At 45.9% G+C, this 26,078-nt stretch overlaps 1 protein-coding gene and 1 long non-coding RNA gene across 3 annotated transcripts in view; both read left to right on the plus strand.

Moving 5' to 3' along the window:
* Positions 1-26,078, plus strand: part of LOC140727142 (uncharacterized) — a 960,223-nt gene that overhangs the window by 76,760 nt on the left and 857,385 nt on the right. The window lies entirely within an intron of this gene.
* cnbd1 (cyclic nucleotide binding domain containing 1) overlaps positions 19,806-26,078 on the plus strand; it is a 124,946-nt gene continuing 118,673 nt past the window's right edge. Inside the window, exons 1-2 of one of the 2 annotated variants that reach the window (XM_073044407.1) lie at positions 19,806-19,891; positions 22,116-22,188. In XM_073044407.1, coding sequence (XP_072900508.1) covers positions 22,118-22,188 — 71 coding nt within the window. In that variant the 5' untranslated portion in view covers positions 19,806-19,891; positions 22,116-22,117. Of the gene's footprint in view, positions 19,892-19,937; positions 19,968-22,115; positions 22,189-26,078 lie in introns of those variants that run through there. The other variant, XM_073044398.1, reaches the window with a different exon arrangement.

Here is a 26,078-nt window from a genome sequence, read left to right on the forward strand (position 1 = left end):
AGACCCCAGGGCACTAGCTGCATGGGCACACCGACCCCAGTGCACTAGCTGTGTGGGCACACCGACCCAAGTGCACTAGCTGCGTGGGCACACAGACCCCAGTGCACTAGCTGTGTGGGTACACAGACCCCAATCCACTAGCTGCGTGGGCACACAGACCCCAGTGCACTAGCTGCGTGGGCACACCGACCCCAGTGCACTAGCTGCGTGGGCACACAGACCCCAGTGCACTAGCTGCGTGGGCACACAGACCCCAGGGCACTAGCTGCGTGGGCACACCGACCCCAGTGCACTAGCTCCGTGGGCACACAGACCCCAGTGCACTAGCTCCGTGGGCACACCGACCCCAGTGCACTAGCTGCGTGGGCACACCGACCCCAGGGCACTAGCTGCGTGGGCACACCGACCCCAGTGCACTAGCTGTGTGGGCACACAGACCCCAGTGCACTAGCTGCGTGGGCACACAGACCCCAGTGCACTAGCTGCGTGGGCACACAGACCCCAGTGCACTAGCTGCGTGGGCACACCGACCCCAGTGCACTAGCTGCGTGGGCACACCGACCCCAGTGCACTAGCTGCGTGGGCACACAGACCCCAGTGCACTAGCTGCGTGGGCACACAGACCCCAGTGCACTAGCTGTGTGGGCACACCGACCCCAGTGCACTAGCTGCATGGGCACACAGACCCCAGGGCACTAGCTGTGTGGGCACACAGACCCCAGTACACTAGCTGCGTGGGCACACAGACCCCAGTGCACTAGCTGCATGGGCACACAGACCCCAGTGCACTAGCTGCGTGGGCACACCGACCCCAGTGCACTAGCTGCGTGGGCACACAGACCCCAGTGCACTAGCTGCGTGGGCACACAGACCCCAGTGCACGAGCTGCGTGGGCACACGGACCCCAGTGCACGAGCTGCGTGGGCACACCGACCCCAGTGCACGAGCTGCGTGGGCACACCGACCCCAGTGCACTAGCTGTGTGGGCACACCGACCCCAGTGCACTAGCTGCGTGGGCACACAGACCCCAGTGCACTAGCTGCGTGGGCACACAGACCCCAGTGCACTAGCTCCGTGGGCACACAGACCCCAGTGCACTAGCTGCGTGGGCACACAGACCCCAGTGCACTAGCTGTGTGGGCACACCGACCCCAGTGCACTAGCTGCGTGGGCACACAGACCCCAGTGCACTAGCTCCGTGGGCACACAGACCCCAGTGCACGAGCTGCGTGGGCACACCGACCCCAGTGCACTAGCTGCGTGGGCACACCGACCCCAGTGCACTAGCTGCATGGGCACACAGACCCCAGTGCACGAGCTGCGTGGGCACACAGACCCCAGTGCACGAGCTGCATGGGCACACAGACCCCAGTGCACTAGCTGCATGGGCACACAGACCCCAGTGCACGAGCTGCATGGGCACACAGACCCCAGTGCACTAGCTGCGTGGGCACACCGACCCCAGTGCACTAGCTGCGTGGGCACACAGACCCCAGTGCACTAGCTGCGTGGGCACACCGACCCCAGTGCACTAGCTGCGTGGGCACACCGACCCCAGTGCACTAGCTGCGTGGGCACACAGACCCCAGTGCACGAGCTGCATGGGCACACAGACCCCAGTGCACTAGCTGCGTGGGCACACAGACCCCAGTGCACTAGCTGCGTGGGCACACCGACCCCAGTGCACTAGCTGCGTGGGCACACAGACCCCAGTGCACTAGCTGCGTGGGCACACAGACCCCAGTGCACGAGCTGCGTGGGCACACCGACCCCAGTGCACGAGCTGCGTGGGCACACCGACCCCAGTGCACTAGCTGCGTGGGCACACCGACCCCAGTGCACTAGCTGCGTGGGCACACCGACCCCAGTGCACTAGCTGCGTGGGCACACCGACCCCAGTGCACTAGCTGTGTGGGCACACCGACCCCAGTGCACTAGCTGCGTGGGCACACCGACCCCAGTGCACTAGCTGCGTGGGCACACCGACCCCAGGGCACGAGCTGCATGGGCACACAGACCCCAGTGCACTAGCTCCGTGGGCACACAGACCCCAGTGCACGAGCTGTGTGGGCACACGGACCCCAGTGCACTAGCTGTGTGGGCACACAGACCCCAGTGCACTAGCTGCGTGGGCACACCGACCCCAGTGCACTAGCTGCGTGGGCACACCGACCCCAGTGCACTAGCTGCATGGGCACACAGACCCCAGTGCACTAGCTGCGTGGGCACACAGACCCCAGTGCACTAGCTGCGTGGGCACACCGACCCCAGTGCACTAGCTGCGTGGGCACACAGACCCCAGTGCACTAGCTGCGTGGGCACACAGACCCCAGTGCACGAGCTGTGTGGGCACACAGACCCCAGTGCACTAGCTGTGTGGGCACACCGACCCCAGTGCACTAGCTGTGTGGGCACACAGACCCCAGTGCACGAGCTGCGTGGGCACACCGACCCCAGTGCACTAGCTGCGTGGGCACACAGACCCCAGTGCACTAGCTGCGTGGGCACACAGACCCCAGTGCACGAGCTGTGTGAGCACACAGACCCCAGTGCACTAGCTGTGTGGGCACACAGACCCCAGTGCACTAGCTGTGTGAGCACACAGACCCCAGTGCACTAGCTGTGTGGGCACACCGACCCCAGTGCACTAGCTGCGTGGGCACACAGACCCCAGTGCACGAGCTGTGTGAGCACACAGACCCCAGTGCACTAGCTCCGTGGGCACACCGCAAAGGTGGCCACTGAGGGGCCGATGGCACGCGGCGCTGGGCTGAACAATTCGGGGTCACCTTGACACTCGATCAATGTAAAACCTCTGTAGATAACTGCCCCATCTGCCAGCAAGTCAAGCCACGGGACTGGCCAATAGGGCCACCGGGCCACATTGGTCGTGGCACGGGAGCGGGTCAGGTATGGTAAATCGACTATATTGGACCGCTCCCGCGACAGAATAAGAAGCAGTATGTCCTCATGATGGTGGACACATACTCGGGTGTCCTGGTGGCGGTGCCCTGTGAGAGGGCCGACCAGAACGGCACCATCAGAGGATTACAGCACCTCTCCTCTCTCTATGGGGTCCCATGGGAGGTACAATCCGATCAGGGCTCACACTTTTCTGGGACCAAAGCCCAGACCTGGGCGGCTGAGGCGGGGATCTCGTGGCTGTTCCATATACCCCACCACCCCCAGGCATCGGGCTTAATTGAAAGAATGAACGGCATGCTCAAGGAAAAAATTCGCAATCTGACACCCTCTCGCACGCTGCAGGGGTGGCTAAGTGTCCTTCAGCAGGCCATCGACCAGTTAAACACACGGCCCACTAGCCAAGGGGGATCCCCACTGGCCCGCCACCTGGCACAGTCCCCTTCTCCCGACTGGGAAACCACTGAACCCCCCGAGAACGAGGACTCGGGCAGAGTATGGATCCGACAGCCGCAGAGCCTCCCCAGAAAGGGAGAAATTGTCCCGCGCAGTCCGGGGACACCCACTGGGTTTCCATTCCGGGCAAATCTGATTTGTCCTGTATACATACCCGGCATTTAACCAGATGGGAATGAGTTTCCTCCTACACCTACCCCCACCCCTCCACCCCCGTCTCCTTCTACAGGACAATGGTGCGACTCCAGTCATCCCTCCTGATCGCTGCGATGCTCGGCTCCGTGTCAGCTGCCAACACCTTCCTCAGGGTCGCTTACAAGTTTGCCAGCAACACCATCAGATCGGACTGCTGGATCTGCTTGCAGGCCTCAGCACACGCTGATGATGCGCTGCCACTCACGCCGATCCCGCTGGATGACATTGAGATGAACTGTTTACACAGACTGTTTGCTCCTGCTGGCTTTGGCATATATATCTGTGTGGGGGGGGGGGCCCTGCGGGCAGTCCCCCACCACTCTCCTCCCCACTACACAACATCTCCCTTGACCCCCGATGGGGTGGGTGCTTCAGGAACTGGTATTTCTCTCCCTACACTTGGACCTCCACCCGAGTTCCCACCCTCAGAGTGATTACACAGCAACTGTGAGCGAGACTGGTACCCGGGTGCCCCAGTGACCACTGCCGACGATGCGCTAAGCTGGGAGCTCCCTGGACTCTAAATGGGACCCACTGGATCTGCGGCCATCGCGCCTACCCGTGGCTCCCCACGAGCTGGTATGGCTGCTGCTTTCCAGCATATGTGGTGCCCTTCATCCACCCCTGAATGACGTTGGGGAGCATCCGGCGTACAGCGGCCACCGGGACAAGAGGGCTATTACAGAGGCAGGGAGATTCTGGATGATAGCCTTTCCCAGTTATGGTATGGCCCGGCTGTCCCGGGAGGTGATCCAGATGACCAGTGTGCTCGAGACTCTGGCCAACGAGACGGCAGTGGCACTGCAACACACGGACGATGTCCTAACCCGAACTGCGGCAGAACTGACAGCTGTCAGGATGGTCGCCCTGCAGAACCGAATGGCACTGGACTACCTACTCGCTGCTGATGGTGGAACGTGTGCAGTGGTTGGTAAGGAATGCTGTACCTTTATCCCTGATGAGTCCAGCAACATCACTCACTTGGCCGCTCACATTCGGGACTCGGCGGCTAAAATTCAGAAATCAAGGGACCAGCTCCTCCAGCACAACACCTCATGGGGCAATTGGTGGGCGTTTGGGTCCCTGGAGGGGTAGTAGGCAACTGTCATTCACTGGTCCATCGCACTCATCCTTGTAATCATAGCCATTTTTATACTATGTTGCGCATGCCAGCTGATTAAGAGTGTCTCTGCATTTACTTAGCTGCTTAAAAATGGTTATTTCTGGTATATGTGATAGTTTCACCCTCGTGTGTTGGCTATGTGGTGTGTCTTCCGAGAGGTGGAGTGTATCCAGAGATACCAGCCACGTGACAGACGCACTGCCATCTGCCAATCAACATTTGGTCCCTCCCAACTAATCAATGCACACCTAAATTATTGGTCACCTTAATTGGATTATCTCGCCCAGCCCCATGCTATAAAAGGTGAGACATGTGTCTGGCTCGGTCCCTCTTAAAGACCACCTCATTGAAGGTAAGTGCATTGATTTATGCTTGGGAAGGTTTATCGTTTGTCCTGGTAAGGGAGCCGCAACTATCCAAGGTCAAGGGGGATAGCTGTCGTAGTGCTTTTCCCTTGTTCTTTGTATGTGTAACTGTACCCTGTCCCCACACCGTTTCCTGTGTATTTAATTGCTTGTGTTGACCCGACTTCCCCTTGTAAATAAATTCCTTATTATTAAAACTGTGTGTGTCCAGACCTCTACTGTTGAGACTCAAAGAACCAGTTATTACCATCACAACAACCACACTTAAAGAGTTTTGGAACATCTTTTTCACCTCTGGCATTAGAGTTCTGAATGGTCCATGAACACTGAACACTACATTGTTATTCCTCTTTCACACTATTTATTTACGTAACTTAGAGTAATTGTAATGCCTTGCACTGTACTGCTGCCACAAAACAACAAATAACACAATATACATTCAGTGGCCACTTTATTAGGTACACCTGCTTGTTGATGCAAGTATCTAATCAGCCAATCATGTGGCAACAACTCAATGCATAAAAGCATGCAGATGTGGTCTAGAGGTTCAGTTATTGTTCAGCCCACACATCAGAAAGAGAAAGAAAGGTGATCTAAGAGACTTTTACTATGGAATGATTGTTGGTGCCAGATGGGATGGTTTGAACATCTCGGAAGCGGCTGATCTCTGATGACTTTCTTGTACAACAGTCTCCAGAGTTTACAAAGAAACAAATAACATCCAGTGAATGAGAGTTTTGTGGATGAAAATGCCTTGTGAATGAGAGAGGTCAGAGGAGAATGGCCAGACTGGTTCAAGGTGAATGGTCTACAGCAACAGAAGACCACAGACATACAGTTGGTTGCCCCTTGATTAGGTACAGGAGGTATGTCGATGATAAATCTGATTCAGATTCTGACTTACATTTTCTTCTACTGGTTTCCAATGGAACTCTAAACAACATGGTGCACTCTTAATTTCCTTGGTTCCAGTGTAAAACCCCATAGACAGTTTATGATAAAATGTGTAACAAAAGCTTTTATTGATCAATCAACCATTTGGAACAGATGATTTCAGATCATAGGTTGATTTTAAATTAGTAAAAAACTGTAGCGGTGTGCTACACGCAGCGCTAAAATAACGACACGGAGTCGGTAAACTGCAATCAAAGATAATTTTATTCGAACTTCACAGCCTTGCTTTAAAGCCTCCCTCATCCCGCCCTCCCCGGGCGTGGATGCTCTAAGGGACACGTACTCACAATCCCCCGCAGGCTTTTTGCCTTTGTTGCGGACCTGGCCTTTGTGCCTGCGCGCTGGCTAATTGTGAGCCGGTTCGAGTGCGCTAGGAAGTGGGTCGCCACAAAACCATATTTTTTGGTTATATTTGACACAAAATGGTAAGCGCTAATACATGACATGAAAGAACATTGCACATGAAAAACTGAATTGCAAGATTTTAACTTAGTTGCATATGACATGATTTAACATAGAGATAAATTAATTAAGTTAGTGTTATCGCTAGTGATGCCTGCACAGGATCCAGTGTCACTGAAACCTATGCAAATCGAGGATGTCTGTGCAATTTCTAATAAATAGCAATTTAAATTGTGTTTCACCATACTTAAAGAGGAATAGCTTTTAAAGAAGATATAATTTACAATACCTTTGGAAATGTTAATCCTTGATAAATATTTGATTATGCAACATATAGAGCTTCTTTAATACTGAGGTTCTGATTAGATAGATAGATAGATAGATAGATAGATACTTTATTCATCCCCATGGGGAAATTCAACATTTTTTCCAATGTCCCATACACTTCTTGTAGCAAAAACTCATTACATACAATACTTAACTCAGTAATAATATGATATGCATCTAAATCACTAACTCAAAAAGCATTAATACTAGCTTTAAAAAAGTTCTTAAGTCCTGGCAGTTGAATTGTAAAGCCTAATGGCATTGGGGAGTATTGACCTCTTCATCCTGTCTGAGGAGCATTGCATCGACAGTAACCTGTCGCTGAAACTGCTTCTCTGTCTCTGGATGGTGCTATGTAGAGGATGTTCAGGGTTTTCCATAATTGACCGTAGCCTACTCAGCGCCCTTCGCTCAGCTACCGATGTTAAACTCTCCAGTACTTTGCCCACGACAGAGCCCGCCTTCCTTATCAGCTTATTAAGACGTGAGGCGTCCTTCTTCTTAATGCTTCCTCCCCAACACGCCACCACAAAGAAGAGGGCGCTCTCAACAACTGACCTATAGAACATCTTCAGCATCTCACTGCAGACATTGAATGACGCCAACCTTCTAAGGAAGTACAGTCGACTCTGTGCCTTCCTGCACAAGGCATCTGTGTTGGCAGTCCAGTCTAGCTTCTCGTCCAACTGTACTCCCAGATACTTGTATGTCTTAACCTGCTCCACACATTCTCCATTAATGATCACTGGCTCCATATGAGGCCTAGATCTCCTAAAGTCCACCACCATCTCCTTGGTCTTGGTGACATTGAGACGCAGGTAGTTTGAGTTGCACCATATCACAAAGTCCTGTATCAGTTTCCTATACTCCTCCTCCTGTCCATTCCTGACACACCCCACTATGGCCGTGTCATCAGCGAACTTCTGCACATGGCAGGATTTTTTTCATTTATGACAATTCCTGCACAATAACAAGCTTACTGGGAAATTAGCATCAAATGTACAGTAGCCTAATAGCAATTAGCTTTCAACTGCAAGAATTATTTCTATTAGCATTAATTTATTGTAATTTATACTCAGAACAACAATGTGTTTAATTGCAAGTTAATCACATTTTTCTTAGTATCAGTTGGGGAACAGTGGCATTATTTGCTGCAAAAAAAGTGAATTAGTATGTTTACATGGCCAAGGGACATAAATTTTCTTGCAGCAACACAAAGCCACACTCTGGGAAAGGAGATGTGAGGTTAACAACAGGGTGGATGAATTGTGATTGAGAGGGAACACTTCTCTTCTAGAAAATTGATTTGTTTTCCATTTAAAGCATATCATTTAACAGAGCTTGTGAAGTGTCAATTCTCTGACAATAAAGTATCCCTTAAACACTACACATGCTTCAACTTGGATAACATTTAAGGAAAGAATTTTTAATATGTATTTATGAGCAGTTCCACAAAAATAGGAGGATATGAAGCAGTTTGAGATGCATGCTCAGAAAAGACTATCTAATAATTATGATGCATATTAAAGATTCTTCTATGTGCATTTATTAATAATGCATGAGTAATTAACCCTTAAAAAATGTTACATTTAAATTCCTATCTACACTCCTGGATAGGAAAATAATTTATATTTGCATATTGTATTAGGAACCTATAATAGTAACTGGAATTGACATTCAAAAATGCAATAATCTTAACTGAATGGCAGGTCACTCTTCATAAACTGAATAAGAGAAGAAATTAGGCTAATCATGTTATAATAAAACATTGGAGCTCCTATTGCTCAATATTTTTTATCCATAAGGTGAAATGTTCCCTCACAACTTCTCTACATCAGTGAGACTCAACTCAAATTGGGGGTTGGCTTTGTGGGGCACTTTGCACAGTTTGCAACATACGGCATACAGGGACTCAGGGCCTGCACTTCTGTTGTGTGGCTGTATTTTACTGATTTCCTTCATATGCCTCGGGCTATGCATGACTGTTGGTACTGTGTTTTGCATCTTGATCCTGGAATAACGAATCGAATCGAATTGAATTGGTAGGATTTCCCGGAGGCCAACAATTTTAATTCTACATCCCATTCAAGAAGGCGGAGCGGAGTGGAGCGATGATGGCACTAAACGCTGACTCCTTTGCTTGCATCTTCGGAAACAGCTCTATTTCAATCTTTAATGTCTTTATTTTCCCCTTTCAGGGTTCTTTTGAAACCCTGACCTGGAGTCACATGCTGACGACGGTTCTTTGCGGGAATGGGACCTGCTCTCAGGGTTTCAGGACTGGCTGTTGTTCGGCACGCAAAGAGCTCAGCCTAAGTATTCAGCTGGGCTTTGATAGATGGCTTTCAGGCCTCTGGAATGGGCGGATCGAGGGTTGGTGTCACGACAGGAGACCTGTGTACCTTCGGGGAAGTCGGAATATCTGCGGCTGTGTGCCCAGAGATTCGTGATCTTTGGGCACAGAACAGAGTTCGAAAAAAATAGCGACGTGGTGGACTTTTAACATCGTAAACCAGCAAGTTGTTTATGTCTCCCCACTCGCTGTGAAAATGGAGACATCCCTTTCTCCTTTATATGTGTGTGAGACACACACACACACACACACACACACACACACACACACACACACACACACACACACACACACACACACACACACACACACACACACACACACACACACACACACACACACACACACAATGCCAGGTGAACAATGTAGTACTTGGGGTAACTGCAAGTCTGTGCCTTTACTGTTGCTTTGCTCATGCTTCAGTGCTCGCTGGCGAGTGCCAATGCTTTTCTTTTGCTGGTGGGGGAGGGGGGATTGTTGCTTTGCTGCTGCTTAGATAGATAGATAGATAGATAGATACTTTATTCATCCCCATGGGGAAATTCAACTTTTTTCCAATGTCCCATACACTTGTTGTAGCAAAACTAATTACATTCAATACTTAACTCAGTAAAAAATATGATATGCATCTAAATCACTATCTCAAAAAGCATTAATAATAGCTTTTAAAAAGTTCTTAAGTCCTGGCGGTAGAATTGTAAAGCCTAATGGCATTGGGGAGTATTGACCTCTTCATCCTGTCTGAGGAGCATTGTATCGATAGTAACCTGTCGCTGAAACTGCTTCTCTGTCTCTGGATGGTGCTATGTAGAGGATGTTCAGAGTTATCCATAATTGACCGTAGCCTACTCAGCGCCCTTCGCTCAGCTACCAATGTTAAACTCTCCAGTACTTTGCCCACGACAGAGCCCGCCTTCCTTACCAGCTTATTAAGACGTGAGGCGTCCCTCTTCTTAATGCTTCCTCCCCAACACGCCACCACAAAGAAGAGGGCGCTCTCCACAACGGACCTATAGAACATCTTCAGCATCTCACTACAGACATTGAATGACGCCAACCTTCTTAGGAAGTACAGTCGACTCTGTGCCTTCCTGCACAAGGCATCTGTGTTGGCAGTCCAGTCTAGCTTCTCGTCTAACTGTACTCCCAGGTACTTGTAGGTCTTAACCTGCTGCACACATTCTCCATTAATGATCACTGGCTCCATATGAGGCCTAGATCTCCTAAAGTCCACCACCATCTCCTTGGTCTTGGTGATATTGAGACGCAGGTAGTTTGAGTTGCACCATATCACAAAGTCCTGTATCAGTTTCCTATACTCCTCCTCCTGTCCATTCCTGACATACGCGCAGGAGGGAGGGGAGCTGGGGGGACCTTGGGGTTCTAACATTTGACTGTCGTTCATTCTATGGGGCACTCCGCTGTTTTCATGGATGGTTGCGAAGAAAAAGCATTTCAGGATGTATATTGTATACATTTCTCTGACATTAAATTGTACCTTTTATACCTTTAAAACCTTTGCATTCCGACATACTGGTCTATGGCCTCCTCTATTGCCAAGATGAGACCTCCTACAGGTTAAAGGAACAACACTTCATATTTTGTCAGGTAGCCTGTAACCTGATGGCTTGAACGTCGATTTCTCTAACTTCTGGTAATTCCTCCACCCTCCCCATTCTCTCTTTTCCATTCCCAATTTCTGGCTCTCCTTTTTCTTCTCCTCACCTGCCTGTCATCTCCCTCAGGTGTCCCTCCTCCTTCCATTGCTGCCATGGTCCACTCCTCTTTCCTATTAGATACTTTCGTCTTCACCCTTTACTGTTCCACCTATCACCTCCCAGCTTCTCGTTTCATTCCCCCCCCCACACCTGCCTTCCTCCTTCACCCGGTTTTACCTATCATCTGACTGACTCTTTATTGCTAATTGCCGATGGGACATCAACCATCTTGACTTCACCACACCCTGTTCCAATTCCAACCTCATTCCTTCCGAGCACTCTGCTCTCCGCTCCCTCCGCACCAATCCCAACCTGTTGATAAGGGGGGGAAGCTGTTGTTGTCTGGCGTACTGACCTCTACCTGGCCGAGGCACAGTGACAACTCTCTGATACCTCCTCTTATTTACCCCTTGATCATGATCCCACTAAGGAGCACCAGGACATTGTCTCCTATACCATCACCAATCTTATCAGCTCTGGGGATCTCCCATCCACTGCCACCAACCTCATAGTTCCCACACCCTGCACTTCCCGTTTCTACCTCCTACCCAAGATCCATAAATCTGCCTTGTCCAGGTAGACCTATTGTCTCAGCTTGCTCCTGCCCCACTTAACTAACTTCTGCATACCTTGACACTGTCTTATCCCCCCTTGTTCAATCTCTTCCCACCTATGTTCGTTACACTTCTCATGCTTTGAATTTTTTCAATGATTTTAAGTTCTCTGGCCCCCACCGTCTTATTTTCACCATGGACGTCCAGACCCTATATACCTCCATCCCCCACCGAGATGGTCTCGAAGCTCTTTGCTTTTTTTTGGATTCCAGACCTAACCAATTCCCCTCTACCACCACTCTCCTCCGTCTGGCGGAATTAGTTCTTACTCTCAACAATTTCTCCTTTGGCTCCTCCCACTTCCTCCAAACCAAAGGTGTAGCCATGGGCACCCGTATGGGTCCCAGTTATGCCTGCCTTTTTGTTGGCTTTGTGGAACAGTCCATGTTCCAAGTCTATACGGATATCCATCCCCCTCTTTTCCTTCGCTACATCGACGACTGCATTGACGCTGCCTCTTGCACGCATGCTGAGCTCGTCGACTTCATTAACTTTGCCTCCAACTTTTACCCTACCCTCAAATTTACCTCGTCCATTTCCGACACCTCCCTCCCCTTTCTTGATCTTTCTGTCTCCATCTCTGGAGACGGCCTATCTACTGATATCTACTATAAGCCTACAGACCCTCACAGCTACCTGGACTATTCTTCTTCCCACCCCGTCTCTTGCAAAAATGCTATCCCCTTCTCACAATTCCTCCGTCTCCACCGTATCTGCTCTCAAGGTGAGGCTTTTCATTCCAGGACGAAGGCGATGTCTTCCTTTTTTAAACAAAGGGGCTTCCCTTCGTCCACCATCAACTCTGCTCTCAAACGCATCTCTCCTATTTCCCGCACATCTGCCCTCACCCCATCCACCCGCCACCCCACTTGGGATAGGGTTCCCCTTGTCCTTACCTACCACCCGACCAGCCTCCAGGTCCAACATATAATTCTCCATAACTTCCGCCACCTCCAACGGGATCCCATTACCAAACACATTTTTCCCTCCCACCCCCCCTTCTGCTTTTCGCAGGGATCGCTCCCTACGTGACTCCCCTGTCCACTCGTCCCCCCTTATCCTTCCCACTGATCTCCCTCCTGGCACTTATCCTTGTAAACGGAACAAGTGCTACACCTGCCCTTACACTTCCTCCCTCACCACCATTCAGGGCCCCAGACAGTCCTTCCAGGTGAGGCGACACTTCACCTGTGAGTCGGCTGGTGTGGTATACTGTGTCTGGTACTCCCAGTGTGGCCTTTTATATATTGGTGAGACCCGACGCAGACTGGGAGACCGTTTCTCTGAGCACCTACGCTCGGTCCGCCAGAAAAAGCAGGACCTTCCAGTGGCCACACATTTTAATTCCACATCCCATTCCCATTCTGATATGTCTATCCATGGCCTCCTCTACTGTTAAAATGAATCCAAACTCAGGTTGGAGGAACAACACCTTATATACCGGCTGGGTAGCCTCCAACCTGATGGCATGAACATTGACTTCTCTAACTTCTGTTAATGCCCCTCCTCCCCTTCTTACCCCATCCCTGACATATTTAGTTGTTTGCCTGTTCTCCATCTCCCTCTGATGCTCCCCCCGCCCTTTCTTTCTCCTGAGGCCTCCTGTCCCATGATCCTTTCCCTTCTCCAGCTCTGTATCCCTTTCGCCAATCACCTTTCCAGCTCTTAGCTTCATTCCACCCCCTCTGGTCTTCTCCTATCATTTCACATTTTCCCCTCCCCCCACTACTTTCAAATCTCTTACTATCTTTCCTTTCGGTTAGTCCTGACGAAGGGTCTTGGCCCGAAACATCGACAGCGCTTCTCCCTATAGATGCTGCCTGGCCTGCTGTGTTCCACCAGCATTTTGTGTGTATTGTTATCTGACTAACTGTACTACTTCTCTTGCCCTCACCTTCTTATTCCTTCTTCCTCATTCCTTTCCAATCCTGATGAAGAGTCTTGGCCTGAAATGCTATTCATTTCTCTCCATAGATGCTGCATGACCTGGCGACTTGCAGCATTTTGTGTGTGTTACTCACATGTTCAATGCATCTCAGTGAAGGCTAACATTCCATTTGCCGTCTGGATACTCTGTTGCATTTGCAAACCAACTTTTTGCGATTCATGCACAAGTATTTTCAAGTCCCTCTTGCACAACAGCATACTGCAATCTTGTACCACTTAAATTAACCTGATCTTTTTTTTTCTTCCAAATTGTGTGACTTCACATTTATCAACATTGTACCCCATCTGGCAGGCCCTTTCTTACTCACTTAACCTACCTATATCTCTCTGTACAGACTCTCTGCATCATCTGTGCAATTTGCTTTTCTATTCAATTTAGTGTCATCATTAAATCCAGGTACATTATACTTGGTCCTCTCTTCCAAATTGTTAATTGTATATAAGTGGCCAGAATGCTCTCATTTTAAGTAATGGAAAAAGAGAGGCAAATATCCAAAAAGATAAGTAATTATAGGGCCAGAATAATCACCACATGAAAGTACATGAATATCAAGTCTCTACCTTTTTTCATTTTTGAATAAATTATTCCATGTCTTTTGTCTTGTGCTTCAGTACGTTCTTATAACTGTTAGCCATCCAACATTTCAAGACTTGTTTTGGTTTGCTTTGAAGGTTTGTATGCACTTTTCCAGGGAAAACTCTGTTTTAGATAGTACTCATTTCCCCAGAGTGCACTCTTGATTCTATAATTTGATCCCTGCTGATCAAGTACTTTAAATCATCCATTATCTGCTCAAGATGATCACCCTGTGAGGAAGCAGCAGATTGTTCTCTGTGCTTAATGAGATCCAATCATACCTTGATTACAAAGTCAGCTTAAAATACAATGCTAATTCTTTTTTTCAAATGTTTTCATTCTTGAGAAAAGTTATCGCTTGAAAATCTTGACTATTTAGCAGAATGGTTAAATTAACCTAGCAACCAGAATTCTGGGCCATTGATAGAGGTAGGAAATCCCACTATAGTAAATGGGGAAATTAAGTTCAATTGATAGAGAATTAAAAATAGTTATCATAATTAGGAATAGTCAGCATGGCTTTGTCAAAGGCAGGTCATGGCTTACGAGCCTGATTGAATTTTTTGAGGATGTGACTAAGCACATTGATGATGGTAGATGTAGTGTATATGGATTTCAGCAAGGCATTTGATATGGTACCCCATGCAAGGCTTATTGAGAAAGTAGAGAGGCATGGGATCCAAGGGGACCTTGCTTTGTGGATCCAGAACTGCCTTGTCCACAGAAGGCATAGCATGGTTGTAGCTGGGTTTTATTCTGCATGGAGGCCGGTGACCAGTGATGTGCCTCAGGGATCTGTTCTGGGACCCCTACTCTTTGTGATTTTTATAAATGACCTGGATGAGGAAGTGGAGGGATGGGTTAGTTGCTGATGATACAAAGGTTAGGGGTGTTGTGGATAGTGTGGAGGGCTGTCAGAGGTTACAGCAGGACATTGATAGGATGCAAAACTGGGCTGAGAAGTGGCAGATGGAGCTCAACCCAGATAAGTGTGAGGTGGCTCATTTTGGTAGGTCAAATATGATGGCAGAATATAGTATAAATGGTCAGACTCTTGGTGGTGTGGAAGATCAGAGGGATCTTGGGGTCCAAGTCCATAGAACACTCAAAGCTGCTGCACAGATGGACTGTGGTTAAGAAGGCATACGGTGCATTAGCCTTCATCAATTGTGGGATTGAGTTTAAGAGCCGAGAGGTAATGTTGCAGCTATACAGGACCCTGGTCAGACCCCGCTTAGAGTACTGTACTTAATTCTGGTTGCCTCACTGCAGAAAAGATGTGGAAACCATAGAAAGTGTGCAGAGGAGATTTACAAGGATGTTGCCTGGACTGGGGAGCATGCCTTATGAGAGTAGGTTGAGTGAACGTGGCCTTTTCTCCTTAGAACAACGGAGAATGAGAGGTGACCGGATAGAGGTGTACAAGATGATGAGAGGCATTGATCGTGTGGACAGTCAGAGGCTTTTCCCCAGGGCTGAAATGGCTAGCATGAGAAAACATTGTTTTAAGGTGCTTGGAAGTAGGTACAGAGGCGATGTCAGGGGTAAGTTTTTTTTTAAGGAGAGAGTGGTGAGTGCGTGGAATGGGCTCCTGGCAGCTGAGGTGGATGTGGAAATGATGGGGCCTTTTAAGAGACTGTTGGATGGCTATGTGGAGCTTAGAAAAATAGAGGGCTATGGGTAAAGCCTCAGTAGTTCTAAGGTAGGGACATGTTCAGCACAGTTTTGTGGGCTGAAGGGCCTGTATTGTGCTGGATGTTTTCTATGTTTCTAATCATAATATATCCATATAATTACCAGCATTTTGTAACAAGCTAACTAGTTCACTAATCTTCCTTCAGGAAAGGAAATCAATCATCTTTATCTAGATAATCTATCTAGATCTGTGCAGGAAGGCACAGAGTCGACTGTACTTCCTTAGAAGGTTGGCGTCATTCAATGTCTGCAGTGAGATGCTGAAGATGTTCTATAGGTCAGTTGTTGAGAGCGCCCTCTTCTTTGTGGTGGCGTGTTGGGGAGGAAGCATTAAGAAGAAGGACGCCTCACGTCTTAATAAGCTGATAAGGAAGGCGGGCTCTGTCGTGGGCAAAGTACTGGAGAGTTTAACATCGGTAGCTGAGCGAAGGGCGCTGAGTAGGCTATGGTCAATTATGGAAAACCCTGAACATCCTCTACATAGCACCATCCAGAGACAGAGAAGCAGTTTCAGCGACAGGTTACTGTCGATGCAATGCTCCTCAGACAGGATGAAGAGGTCAATACTCCCCAATGCCATTAGGCTTTACAATTCAACTGCCAGGACTTAAGAACTTTTTAAAGCTATTATTAATGCTTTTTGAGCTAGTGATTTAGATGCATATCATATTATTACTGAGTTAAGTATTGTATTGTATGTAATGAGTTTTTGCTACAACAAGTGTATGGGACATTGGAAAAAATGTTGAATTTCCCCATGGGGATGAATAAAGTATCTATCTATCTATCTATCTATCTATGAATCTAGAACTACTAATACAATTGAGTCTTAATTGCATCCTCAACTCAGGAAATAAAAGTCTACAGAATCAGAATTAATCATCAGTATATATCATGACATTTGTTGACTTTTGGGAGCAATACATAACAATAGGAAAAAACTGTTACAGTAATTGTATCTATTAAATCGTTAAATTAAGTAATAAAAGTAGTGAGGTAGTGTTCATAGGTTCAATGTCCATTCAGAAATCAGATGGCAGATGGGAAGAAGCTTTTCCTGAATCATTGATTGTGTGTCTTTAGGTTTCTCTACCTCTTTCCTGATGATGGCAATGAAGACAAGGTATGACCTGGGTGTTGGGGACCTTGATGATGAACACTGCCTTTTTGAGGTATCACTCCTTGAAGATGTTCTGGATACTATGGAGACTGGTGCTCACAATGGAGTTGACTAAGTTTACAACTCTTTTCAGCTTACTTGGATCCTGTGCAGTAGTTTCCCCCCTCCCTCCCTATACCGGATGGTAATGCAGCTGGTTATAAAGCTCTCTACAGTACATCTGTAAAAAATTGAATGTTTTTAGTGACATACCAGTTTTCCTTAAACTCTTAATTCAATATAGTCACATTACATCAATATGTTGGGCCGAGGATAGATCCTTAGAAATGTTGATGCCAAGGAGCTTGAAATTGCTCACACTTGCCACATCTGATCCCTTGATGAGGACTATTGTGTGTTCCCTTGCTTTACCCATTCGGAAGTCCGTGATCAGTTCTTTGGTCTTACAGCCACTGAATGCAAATTTGTTGCTGTAACACCACTCAACTAGCTGATATATCTTGCTCCTGTATCCCCTCTCATCACTATCTGAAGTTTTGCCAAGAATCATCAGCAAATTTACAGATGCCTTTTGAACTGTGCCTAACCACATAGTCATGGGTGTAGAGACAGTAGAGCGGTGGGCTGAAGTGTGCCAGCATTGATCGCCAGCGAGGTGGAGATGTTGTTTCTGATCTGCACAGGTTGTGTCCTATCGGTTAGGAAGTTGAGGATCCGGTTACAGAAGGAGATAGAGGCCCAGGAACTGGAGCTTTTTGATGAGAACTGTGGGAATAACTGTTAAATTCTGAGTGGCAGTGAACAAACACAATCCTAACATTGTATTGTCCAGGTGATCCAAGACTAAAAATCAAGTCTCTCATAAACAATATGGCAACAGGCAAATTGCAGAGGGCCCAAGTCCTTGCTAAGACAGGGCTAACAATAAGCAACCTCTCAAAGCACTTCACTGGATTTAAGTGCTACTGGACTATAGTAATTAAGACAGCTCACCCTGCTCTTCTGACTGTAACAATGAGAGTCTGATGTTGCTTTTTCCATAGAGGCAGGCAAAACTTTAAAGCATGTCTTACACTGGCTAGTGTCGTGTTAGCACATACATTACCAAATTTAAAGCAGCACAGGCATGATACAGTAATTATTTAAAGCAATCTTAATAATATATAATATAAATACTACATTAGTGACTTGGTTTATGTTCACACTTTTAGTCCGTTGCACCAGCATCTCCTTAATTGGCCTTGATGCCATTTCCCCCCCTTTTTTTCCCCCACAGTTCTTGTATGAGGTGCTTTGTGACAGTTTACCACATTAAAGGATAATGCGTTAATACTCCAATAATCTGTGATCTGACCTGCGGAATTGAGCTCCGACGTCTCGAGTTGTACAGTGTCACGCTTACTGCCGCTACCGTGGTGACCCACGTAGAAACAAAGTAAGTGTGCCTGGAAATCACAAGTACAAATATGCATTATTTTATCAATTAAGAACGCTCTAATTTGAAAAGGAAAGAAGGCGTGTTTTGCTTACTCAGCGCCTGGATGAGTGACAATGAGTAATTCCAGAATCATGAGAGTTCTGAGTTGGGCTAAGAACGAATTAAACCTTCGGAAGACTGGAGACTTCCGAAAAATATGAAAAATGGTGTTCTGAGACACCAGGAGCCACAGCCCATGAAAAACCATTACAAGCTGAGCTTCGAGCTTATAATTCAAAGACTATAAACCTGTGCAGTGAATCTGAGAATTCATCCCATAGAAACATAGAAAACCTACAGCACAATACAGGTTCTTCGGCCCACAAGGTTGTGCCGAACATGTCCCTACCCTAGAAATTACTAGGCTTACCTATAGTCTTCTATTTTTCTAAGCTCCATGTACCTATCCAAAAGTCTCTTAAAAGACCCTATCGTATCCGCCTCCACCATCGTTGCTGACAGCCCATTCCACGCACTCACCACCCTCTGAGTAAAAAAACTTGCCCCTGACATCTCCTCTGTATCTACTCCCAGCACCTTAAACCTGTGTCCTCTTGTGGCAACCATTTCAGCCCTGGGGAAAAAAGCCTCTGACTATCCACATGATCAATGCTTCTCATCATCTTATACACCTCAATCAGGTCACCTCTCGTCCTCCGTCGCTCCAAGGAGAAAAGGCCGAGTTCGTTCAACCTATTCTCATAAGGCATGTTCCCCAATCCAGGCAACACCCTTGTAAATCTCCTCTGCACCCTTTCTATGGCTTCCACATCCTTCCTGTAGCGAGGCGACCAGAACTGAGCACAGTTCTCCAAGTGGGGTCTGACCAGGGTCCTATATAGCTATACTTAACGTAGTATTTGTCCAAGCCATGAACTTTGTGGCTTAATATAATAAGTGAAAGTTGGAATGATAAAGGAAATCTGAAGTTGTTATAATATACAATACTGTGCAAAAATCTTAAGCGCGTGCGCAGTCACACGCACACATCTATATCTAGGATGCCTAGAATTCTGCATAGTACTGTAGTAATTTTATGTATTGCACTATACTGCTGCTGCATAAAATGTTATGGCAAATGTGAGTGATGATAAACTTGTTTCTGATATTGGTCTCTATTGTGGGCTGAGAGTGGGAAGAGGGCAAGGAGAAGGGAATCATGGTTGGGGAAGGGAGAGAGCGGGAAGCACCAGAGACATTCTGTAATGATCAATAAATCAATTGTTTGGAATCAAATGATCTTGCTTGGTGACTCAGGGCTAGGTGTGCCTGCACTGTTTCTCTGCCACCAGTTACACATCCCTTGCCATTCCCAATTTCCTTTGCTCGCGTCGGATTTACAAATTAACTGTCCGCTCCACTTTGACAAATACGGTACTGTCTTAGGCACCCTAGCAATATATACATGTGCCTAAGACTTTTGTACAGAACTGTACATGCTTGCGTAACTCCAGTATTACTACAGATTAAATTGTCCAGAACCTTGGCTTAGACACTGAACTTGTGGAAGACGTTTCTCCGCCCGCGAGACTTGGTGGCGTTACGTAGCGACGCGGTGCCGTTGCCGTGGAGACCGGCAGCAACCGGGCCTGCAGATAGCTGGAAGGAAGAAGTTGCTTCGGGTGCCGGTTGGCTCTGACTCCCGGTAAGAGCGCTGAGATATTTCCCCGCTGCGGTGGTAGCCACCCTGAGACTCATGGCACGCATTGAGATTCCCTGGGGTAGGGCGTGCTGGTAATGTTGCCCTTGTTCAGGCGTAGGGCAGCGGCTGGAGAAGAGCCCTAACTGTGACAGTTTTCGGGTTAGCGTAGAACGATGTACTTAGTGGCTCATGTTCTGAGCTAGCGCAATGTCTCGTATCGGTTTAGCAGCTTAAGCATTAAATTCAAGAGAACGCCTTAAAACACAACTTCATTAAAATATTTATTGGGTTAATACATTCATTTTCCACCACCGGTACATTATGACTACAGCATGTTTCATCGACAAGGCAGGCTGCAATCACTTGTGCAAACTCGTCTACAAGCACCTTGAAAACGCTCAACCTTTTTTTTACCAAGTGGGGCAATAGCTGAATTTTATGGGTACGCAGTCACCTGCAACTTTCCATTTGAGTTGCATGCCATCCTAATTTGGAAGTAAATTGCTATAACTTTATAGCCGCTTGCTATAAATACTATTCTCCCTACTGAAAAACACCATGGGAATAGCTTCACAAGAAGTGCGATAATGTTTCAAGAAGACACTAACGTGTGTCATTTCTGGATGTCAAACAAGTAAATTCGGGCTCTCCTCCAGACATTCGCTCTGAATACGGTGAATTCATTGTGCTTTCGGTTAATCAGAGCAGCCACTTATTTGGGGCAACTTTTAAAGAACAAAATCCAAATAAGCAAATAGTCGGGATTCCCTTTGTTTCTTTGGAACACAATACCGCTTGATTAGGACAGGAGGCAATTGTTTCTAACTAGCATCGGTCACGTGAACGACACAGTACTCGGAGCAAGCAGTTGCGTGTGCTTGTGTTATACATTTGGCCGACGGACGCCAAATTAAAAAGCGGTGATTTTTGACACCACTGTACTTCACGCAGGAAGACAATGAAGGCAGTATCTGCCCTAGGTTTTTGCGCTGATTTTGTTCATTTACAGTCAATTGAAAGAGCATGGCAGAGTCCAGTGGCTGAATTCCTCCGATAAATATTAGGATCTAATAAGAGTTTTATAGTACTGCTATAGTGGTAGTGTTCTAATTTGTTCTGTATTTTATTCAAATACATAATTTGTTACTCAGTTAATTGGTAGTTTGTCTTGTTTTGTACTTTTTTTTTAGCTATTTCCATGAAACCTGGCTAATTAGGGCAGCTATTTAATTGGGCCAAAATGTACTGATCCCCATGTGTCCCAATTAACCGGAGCCCAATGTATTAATTTCAACCTCAGCATCTTGTTTAACGGAGGGAAGAATCTTTAAGATTATATTGCGTCCATTGTCAAGGGTGTTAAACTTCAATAGCAATTTTAACTCCTCAGCTGCTAAAACAGCTAGTATTTTATAGCACCAAAATTACTTATTTACCAAACTGTTACCATTCAAAATGGTAGAGTTGATTTGATTCTCATAGGGAAGTATAACAGAATGATTCTGAAAATTCGTGTGGCTAACAACATTGAAGAATAATTAAGTCATTGTGGTAAACCTATACCTGTCTGGACATGCCCCCCCTGCTGACTGCTCCTGTGGCTCCTCCCACAGACCCCTGTATAAAGGCAATTGGAGGCACTGCTTCTCTCTCAGTCTCCAGGATGTTGTGTGATGGTCTCTTGCTGCTGACAGTGCTTTCTTCCAGCTAATAAAAGCCTATCTCACCTCACGACTCCGAGAGTTATTGATGGCGCATCAGTCATTTAGTTTTCCTTCCTAAAATTGATATGTAATAACAATTCTGGGGGAGAGGTGGGGAATGCTTGCCCATCTTCAAACATTATGTTAGTTATCAAGTTTCCCTGCAGAAGCATGTTAAATTTTTACTGGTAACAACCATCAACTGTTTTAGCCATGGGAAATGCTGTTTGGAAATTCTGTCACACTTAAAGCATTAGAATCATAGACATAGGACACTTGTTATTTGCTGAATTCAAACCAAAACAATCACTGGACTATTTTATTAACTGCTAGAAGATCTGAAGGAACTAAAACTGACTTCAGTGACTCAAAGACAAATTTTATTCTGTTGCTTTTAGAACTTTGTTTAAAGTACATTTGCAGTTAATGTACAAAAATAGAATTACAGTGTTGTGCAAATTACCTAACTAGGGCCAAAATTGTGAACAATTTTAAAATTAAGATTTGTTTTTTTTTCTTTTCAGGAATGAACTATTTTTCAGGAATAGATTATGATAATTTGCAGAAATTATGCAACATCAGTGGTCTACAGAACAGGTATTCAATGTAGTAGTATTGAATTGTTTCTATTTTGTGCGCTGCTGAAGATCATCATAGGAAAGTATAACAGTTATCAGAATGATTCTGAATGTTGATCTAGGAAACTAGACAAGTATGATTTAGGAAATTTATTCACTATCCTCTCCTTGAAATGATGTATAATAAAGCTTCCATAGAGCAGTGCTTGCCTTTCTTCAAATACTATCAAATTTCTATCAAACTATAAAACTAATCAAACTATTAGTTCTATCAAACTAATTTTCTATCAGACTATCAAATTTCTTGGTTTCTGCTAAGATGTCAAATGTCATTGATAACAGCCTACAACTATTTTGGTGATGAGAATACTGTTTGGAAATTCTATAGCTCTCAAGGTGTTGAGTGCTACTCAATTTCCCTTGCACAGATGAAGATCTTCCCTTTGCACAATGGATAGAAGGTGGTATGATTAGATGGTTTGTAGATGAGATTGTTCAGTCGGTGTTTTATGAGTTTGTTGGATGGATTATGAAATATTGCACCACTATATTGACGAAGACAGGATCAAGAGAGTAAGATAAGTAAGTACCTTAGAGGACTCACCAATTTGTGTTGCGAGTGCTTGTCTGGAACTTAAAATGGACACTCTGCTTTTGTAGGAATGGCCTTTGGACTTGTGTGGCTGTTTAAATGAGATTGAAAAAATCTCAGAAGTAACACCTCGACATGTTACATTTTGGTAGATGGTTCTTTGCAAATTTGGAATCTTCTGTGTATTTTTTTTTGCTCAGAGAAGGTTGGAATAGCAATCAAGTACTTTATGAACCACATTATAAGTTGACAATTTTCCTTTGTATTTTGCTGTTAATAGAATTTAGATTTGTAGCACACAAAGGTTGTGTATTTCCTAAGCTATAGGCAGGTATATTTTTTTGAGTTAACTGCCATTAGTACTTGAGCTGATGGCATTCTAGTTGAGGATAAAACTCTGACTATTTGAGCCACTAGAATATGTAACTAAGCTGATCTATTTAATTCTGAATTATGGTGTTGTGGAATGATGTACTGATGCTCCTGACATTTTCCATCTATGTTTTTGTTTCCTCTTTATTAGACTGTTCCATTTTATTTCTAATCTCTAAGATGCTCCACTACTACAGACTTCTTTCAATCATGATAAATTTGAGGCTACCTAAAATTCCATAACATTATTCCAGTTTAAATCTTTCCCTATTTACCCAGCCGTCTTAGCTCATGCATCTTTTTGTTCTCATTTTCAAATCCTTCAGTGCATCCTTTTCTGTTACTTTCAGTTGTGCAACTATATTTCTTAGCTTTTAAGCTTATTTTAGCTTGCCCCCCATTGGATGTTGTATTGTCAGCTGCACTAACTTCTCTGGTGCTCTTTAAAACCTCTATTTGTCCAAGTATTCGATCAGCTTGTTACATTTTCCGATGTGATTTAGTGCCAAACTTTGTACTTCTGTGAAATACATTGTTTGCATCAGCGATACTTATTTGTATGTGTTTCCTATGATTCAGAATTATCCCTCCTTAATGAAAATCTTATTTAAAAATAGGCATCTTTTAATGTGATATCTAACGTGTAAAATGTTCTGAAGATGGCGCCGATAAGCCGCTCTTTTAGCGAAGTTTCGATGGGAATATTTGATGATTCTCATTCAGGACTACTACGGCTGAAATCCACAGTAACAGCAATAGGTACTTCAGTAACAACATCATTTTTTAAGAAGCTTAAAAACTCTACCGATACTCAAAATTGATGGATCCAGGACTTCAGACTCGGGTCGTGAGTGCATTCCCCCTTTAAGAAAACGGATGTGCTGAAGCTACAAATGCTATTGAAAAACAGAGGCTTAAGACCTGAGCCCTAACTATCCTGCTGGTGAATGTACCGCCTCTGGGGGGGGGGGGGGAATTATTACTATAAGTTTACAAGATTGCTATACCAGAGGGACATCAGGGACTGTTGTGTACTTTGCTTCACAGAAACATAACTAACCCCACTATTTTGGATGAAGTGCTGTAGCTTGATAGCTTTACCATTCTCCACAAAGACAGAACAACTCAGTCTTTTAAAGGCAGAGGAGGTAGTGTATGCTTTATGATTAATTCATTATGGTGGTTCTGTCTCAGTCCTGCACACCCTACCTGGTGGTCAAGTGTCAAGTCAATTTTATTGTCATTTGACTATATACATATATACTATCAAATGAAATATTGTTTCTCCGGACCAGTGTGTAAAGTGCAGAAGTACACATAACACAAATGACAAACAATAACCTAGGAAAGTAACAATTAAATCTACAACTGGATTATGCATAAACAAAGTAAAGTGCATAAATTAAATATTATAGGGTACATTGCAAATTATCAGATGATACATTGAATGCTGGTGCAGCAAGAAGTTCAGAAGCCTAATGGCTTGAGGGAAGAAGCCATTTCCTATCCTAACTGTTCTTGTCTTAATGCATCATATTCTTGCCTGATGGTAGAAAATCAAAGAGGATGCTGGATGCATGGGTGGGATCCTTGCTAATACTAAGTGCCCTGCGTATGCAGTGCTCCTGATAAATGTCCCCAATAGTTGGTAAGGAAACTCCTGTGATTCTCTTGGCCATTCTCATGTCCTTTGTAGGAACTTCCAGTCCAATGCTGTACTGCGCCCATACCAGATGGAGATGCAATTTATCAGGACGCTCTCAATGGTGCTTCTGAAAAATTAAGCTAAGGCACTTCCCCCACCCCCCCCCCCCACCCCTGCCATCTTACTTGACTCAATATCCTGACGAAGTGGAGGCGCTGCTGTGTGACTTTTTATTCAGGAAGGTGCTATTAAGGAATCAGGTGTAGTCGTCCATGATGTGAACTCCTGGGAGCTTGGTGCACTTGTAGAGAAGCCATGACGGGGGGGGGGGGGGGGGGGGGCGGGGTGTGGCTAATTTGCACCTTCCTAAAGTCAGCAATAATTTCCTTGGTCTTCATGTTCAGACTTGGGTTGTTATTCTCACACCAGTCCACTAGCTGCATCACTTCCTCTCTGTTCTCCGACTCATCATCATTGTTGATGAGGCGAGGGAGTTTTCCAGCATCATCCTGGTAGTGGTGTACATTCCACCTCAGCCCAATGTCAGGTAGGCACTAGAGGAGCAATGCTCAGTAATCAGTAGGCACAAAACAGTCCACCCTTTCATTGTGGGGGATTTCAACAAGGCCAGCTCAAAGAAGTCTGTGAACAACAACCACCAGTGTATCACCTGTGAAACTAGAGGAAACAACATGCTGTTGTACCACCATCAAGAACACTTACTGTGCCATCCCATACACACACTTTGGAAAATCCAATCTCCTGACTGTACTTCTATTCCCAGCGTATAGGCAGAGACTAATGACCACAGCACCAGTGGTGAGGACCAAGAAGGTATTGTCCAACCAGGTGGAGTGCTGACAGGATTGGTTTAAGTCAGTGGACTGGACAATATTCAGCAATTCATCTCTGAATCTGAACAAATATGCTATTGTTGTCACTGACTTCAACAAGATCTGTGTGGATGAGTGTGCATCTTCGAGAGTCATACCAGAAATACTCAAACCAAAAGTGGTGGATGAACCAGGATATTCATAGTCTGCTGAGGGCTAGATCCTGCGGCGTTCAAGACCAGTGACCCAGAATTATACAAGAAACCCAAATACAACCTACAGATGGCTCCCTGAGTATAGGCAGAGACTGGTTGTCATGTCGAGGCTTTATAATGCATATGGAGTATTGTGAGTAGTTTTGGGCATCTTATCTAAGATGTGCTGGCAATGAGGAGGTCCAGAGGAGGTACATAAGAATGATTCTGGGGATGAAAGGGTTAATGTACGAGGAGTGTTTGATGGCTCTG

Source organism: Hemitrygon akajei, chromosome 1, assembly GCF_048418815.1.
Source record: "Hemitrygon akajei chromosome 1, sHemAka1.3, whole genome shotgun sequence".
NCBI classification, from domain to species: Eukaryota; Metazoa; Chordata; class Chondrichthyes; order Myliobatiformes; family Dasyatidae; genus Hemitrygon; species Hemitrygon akajei.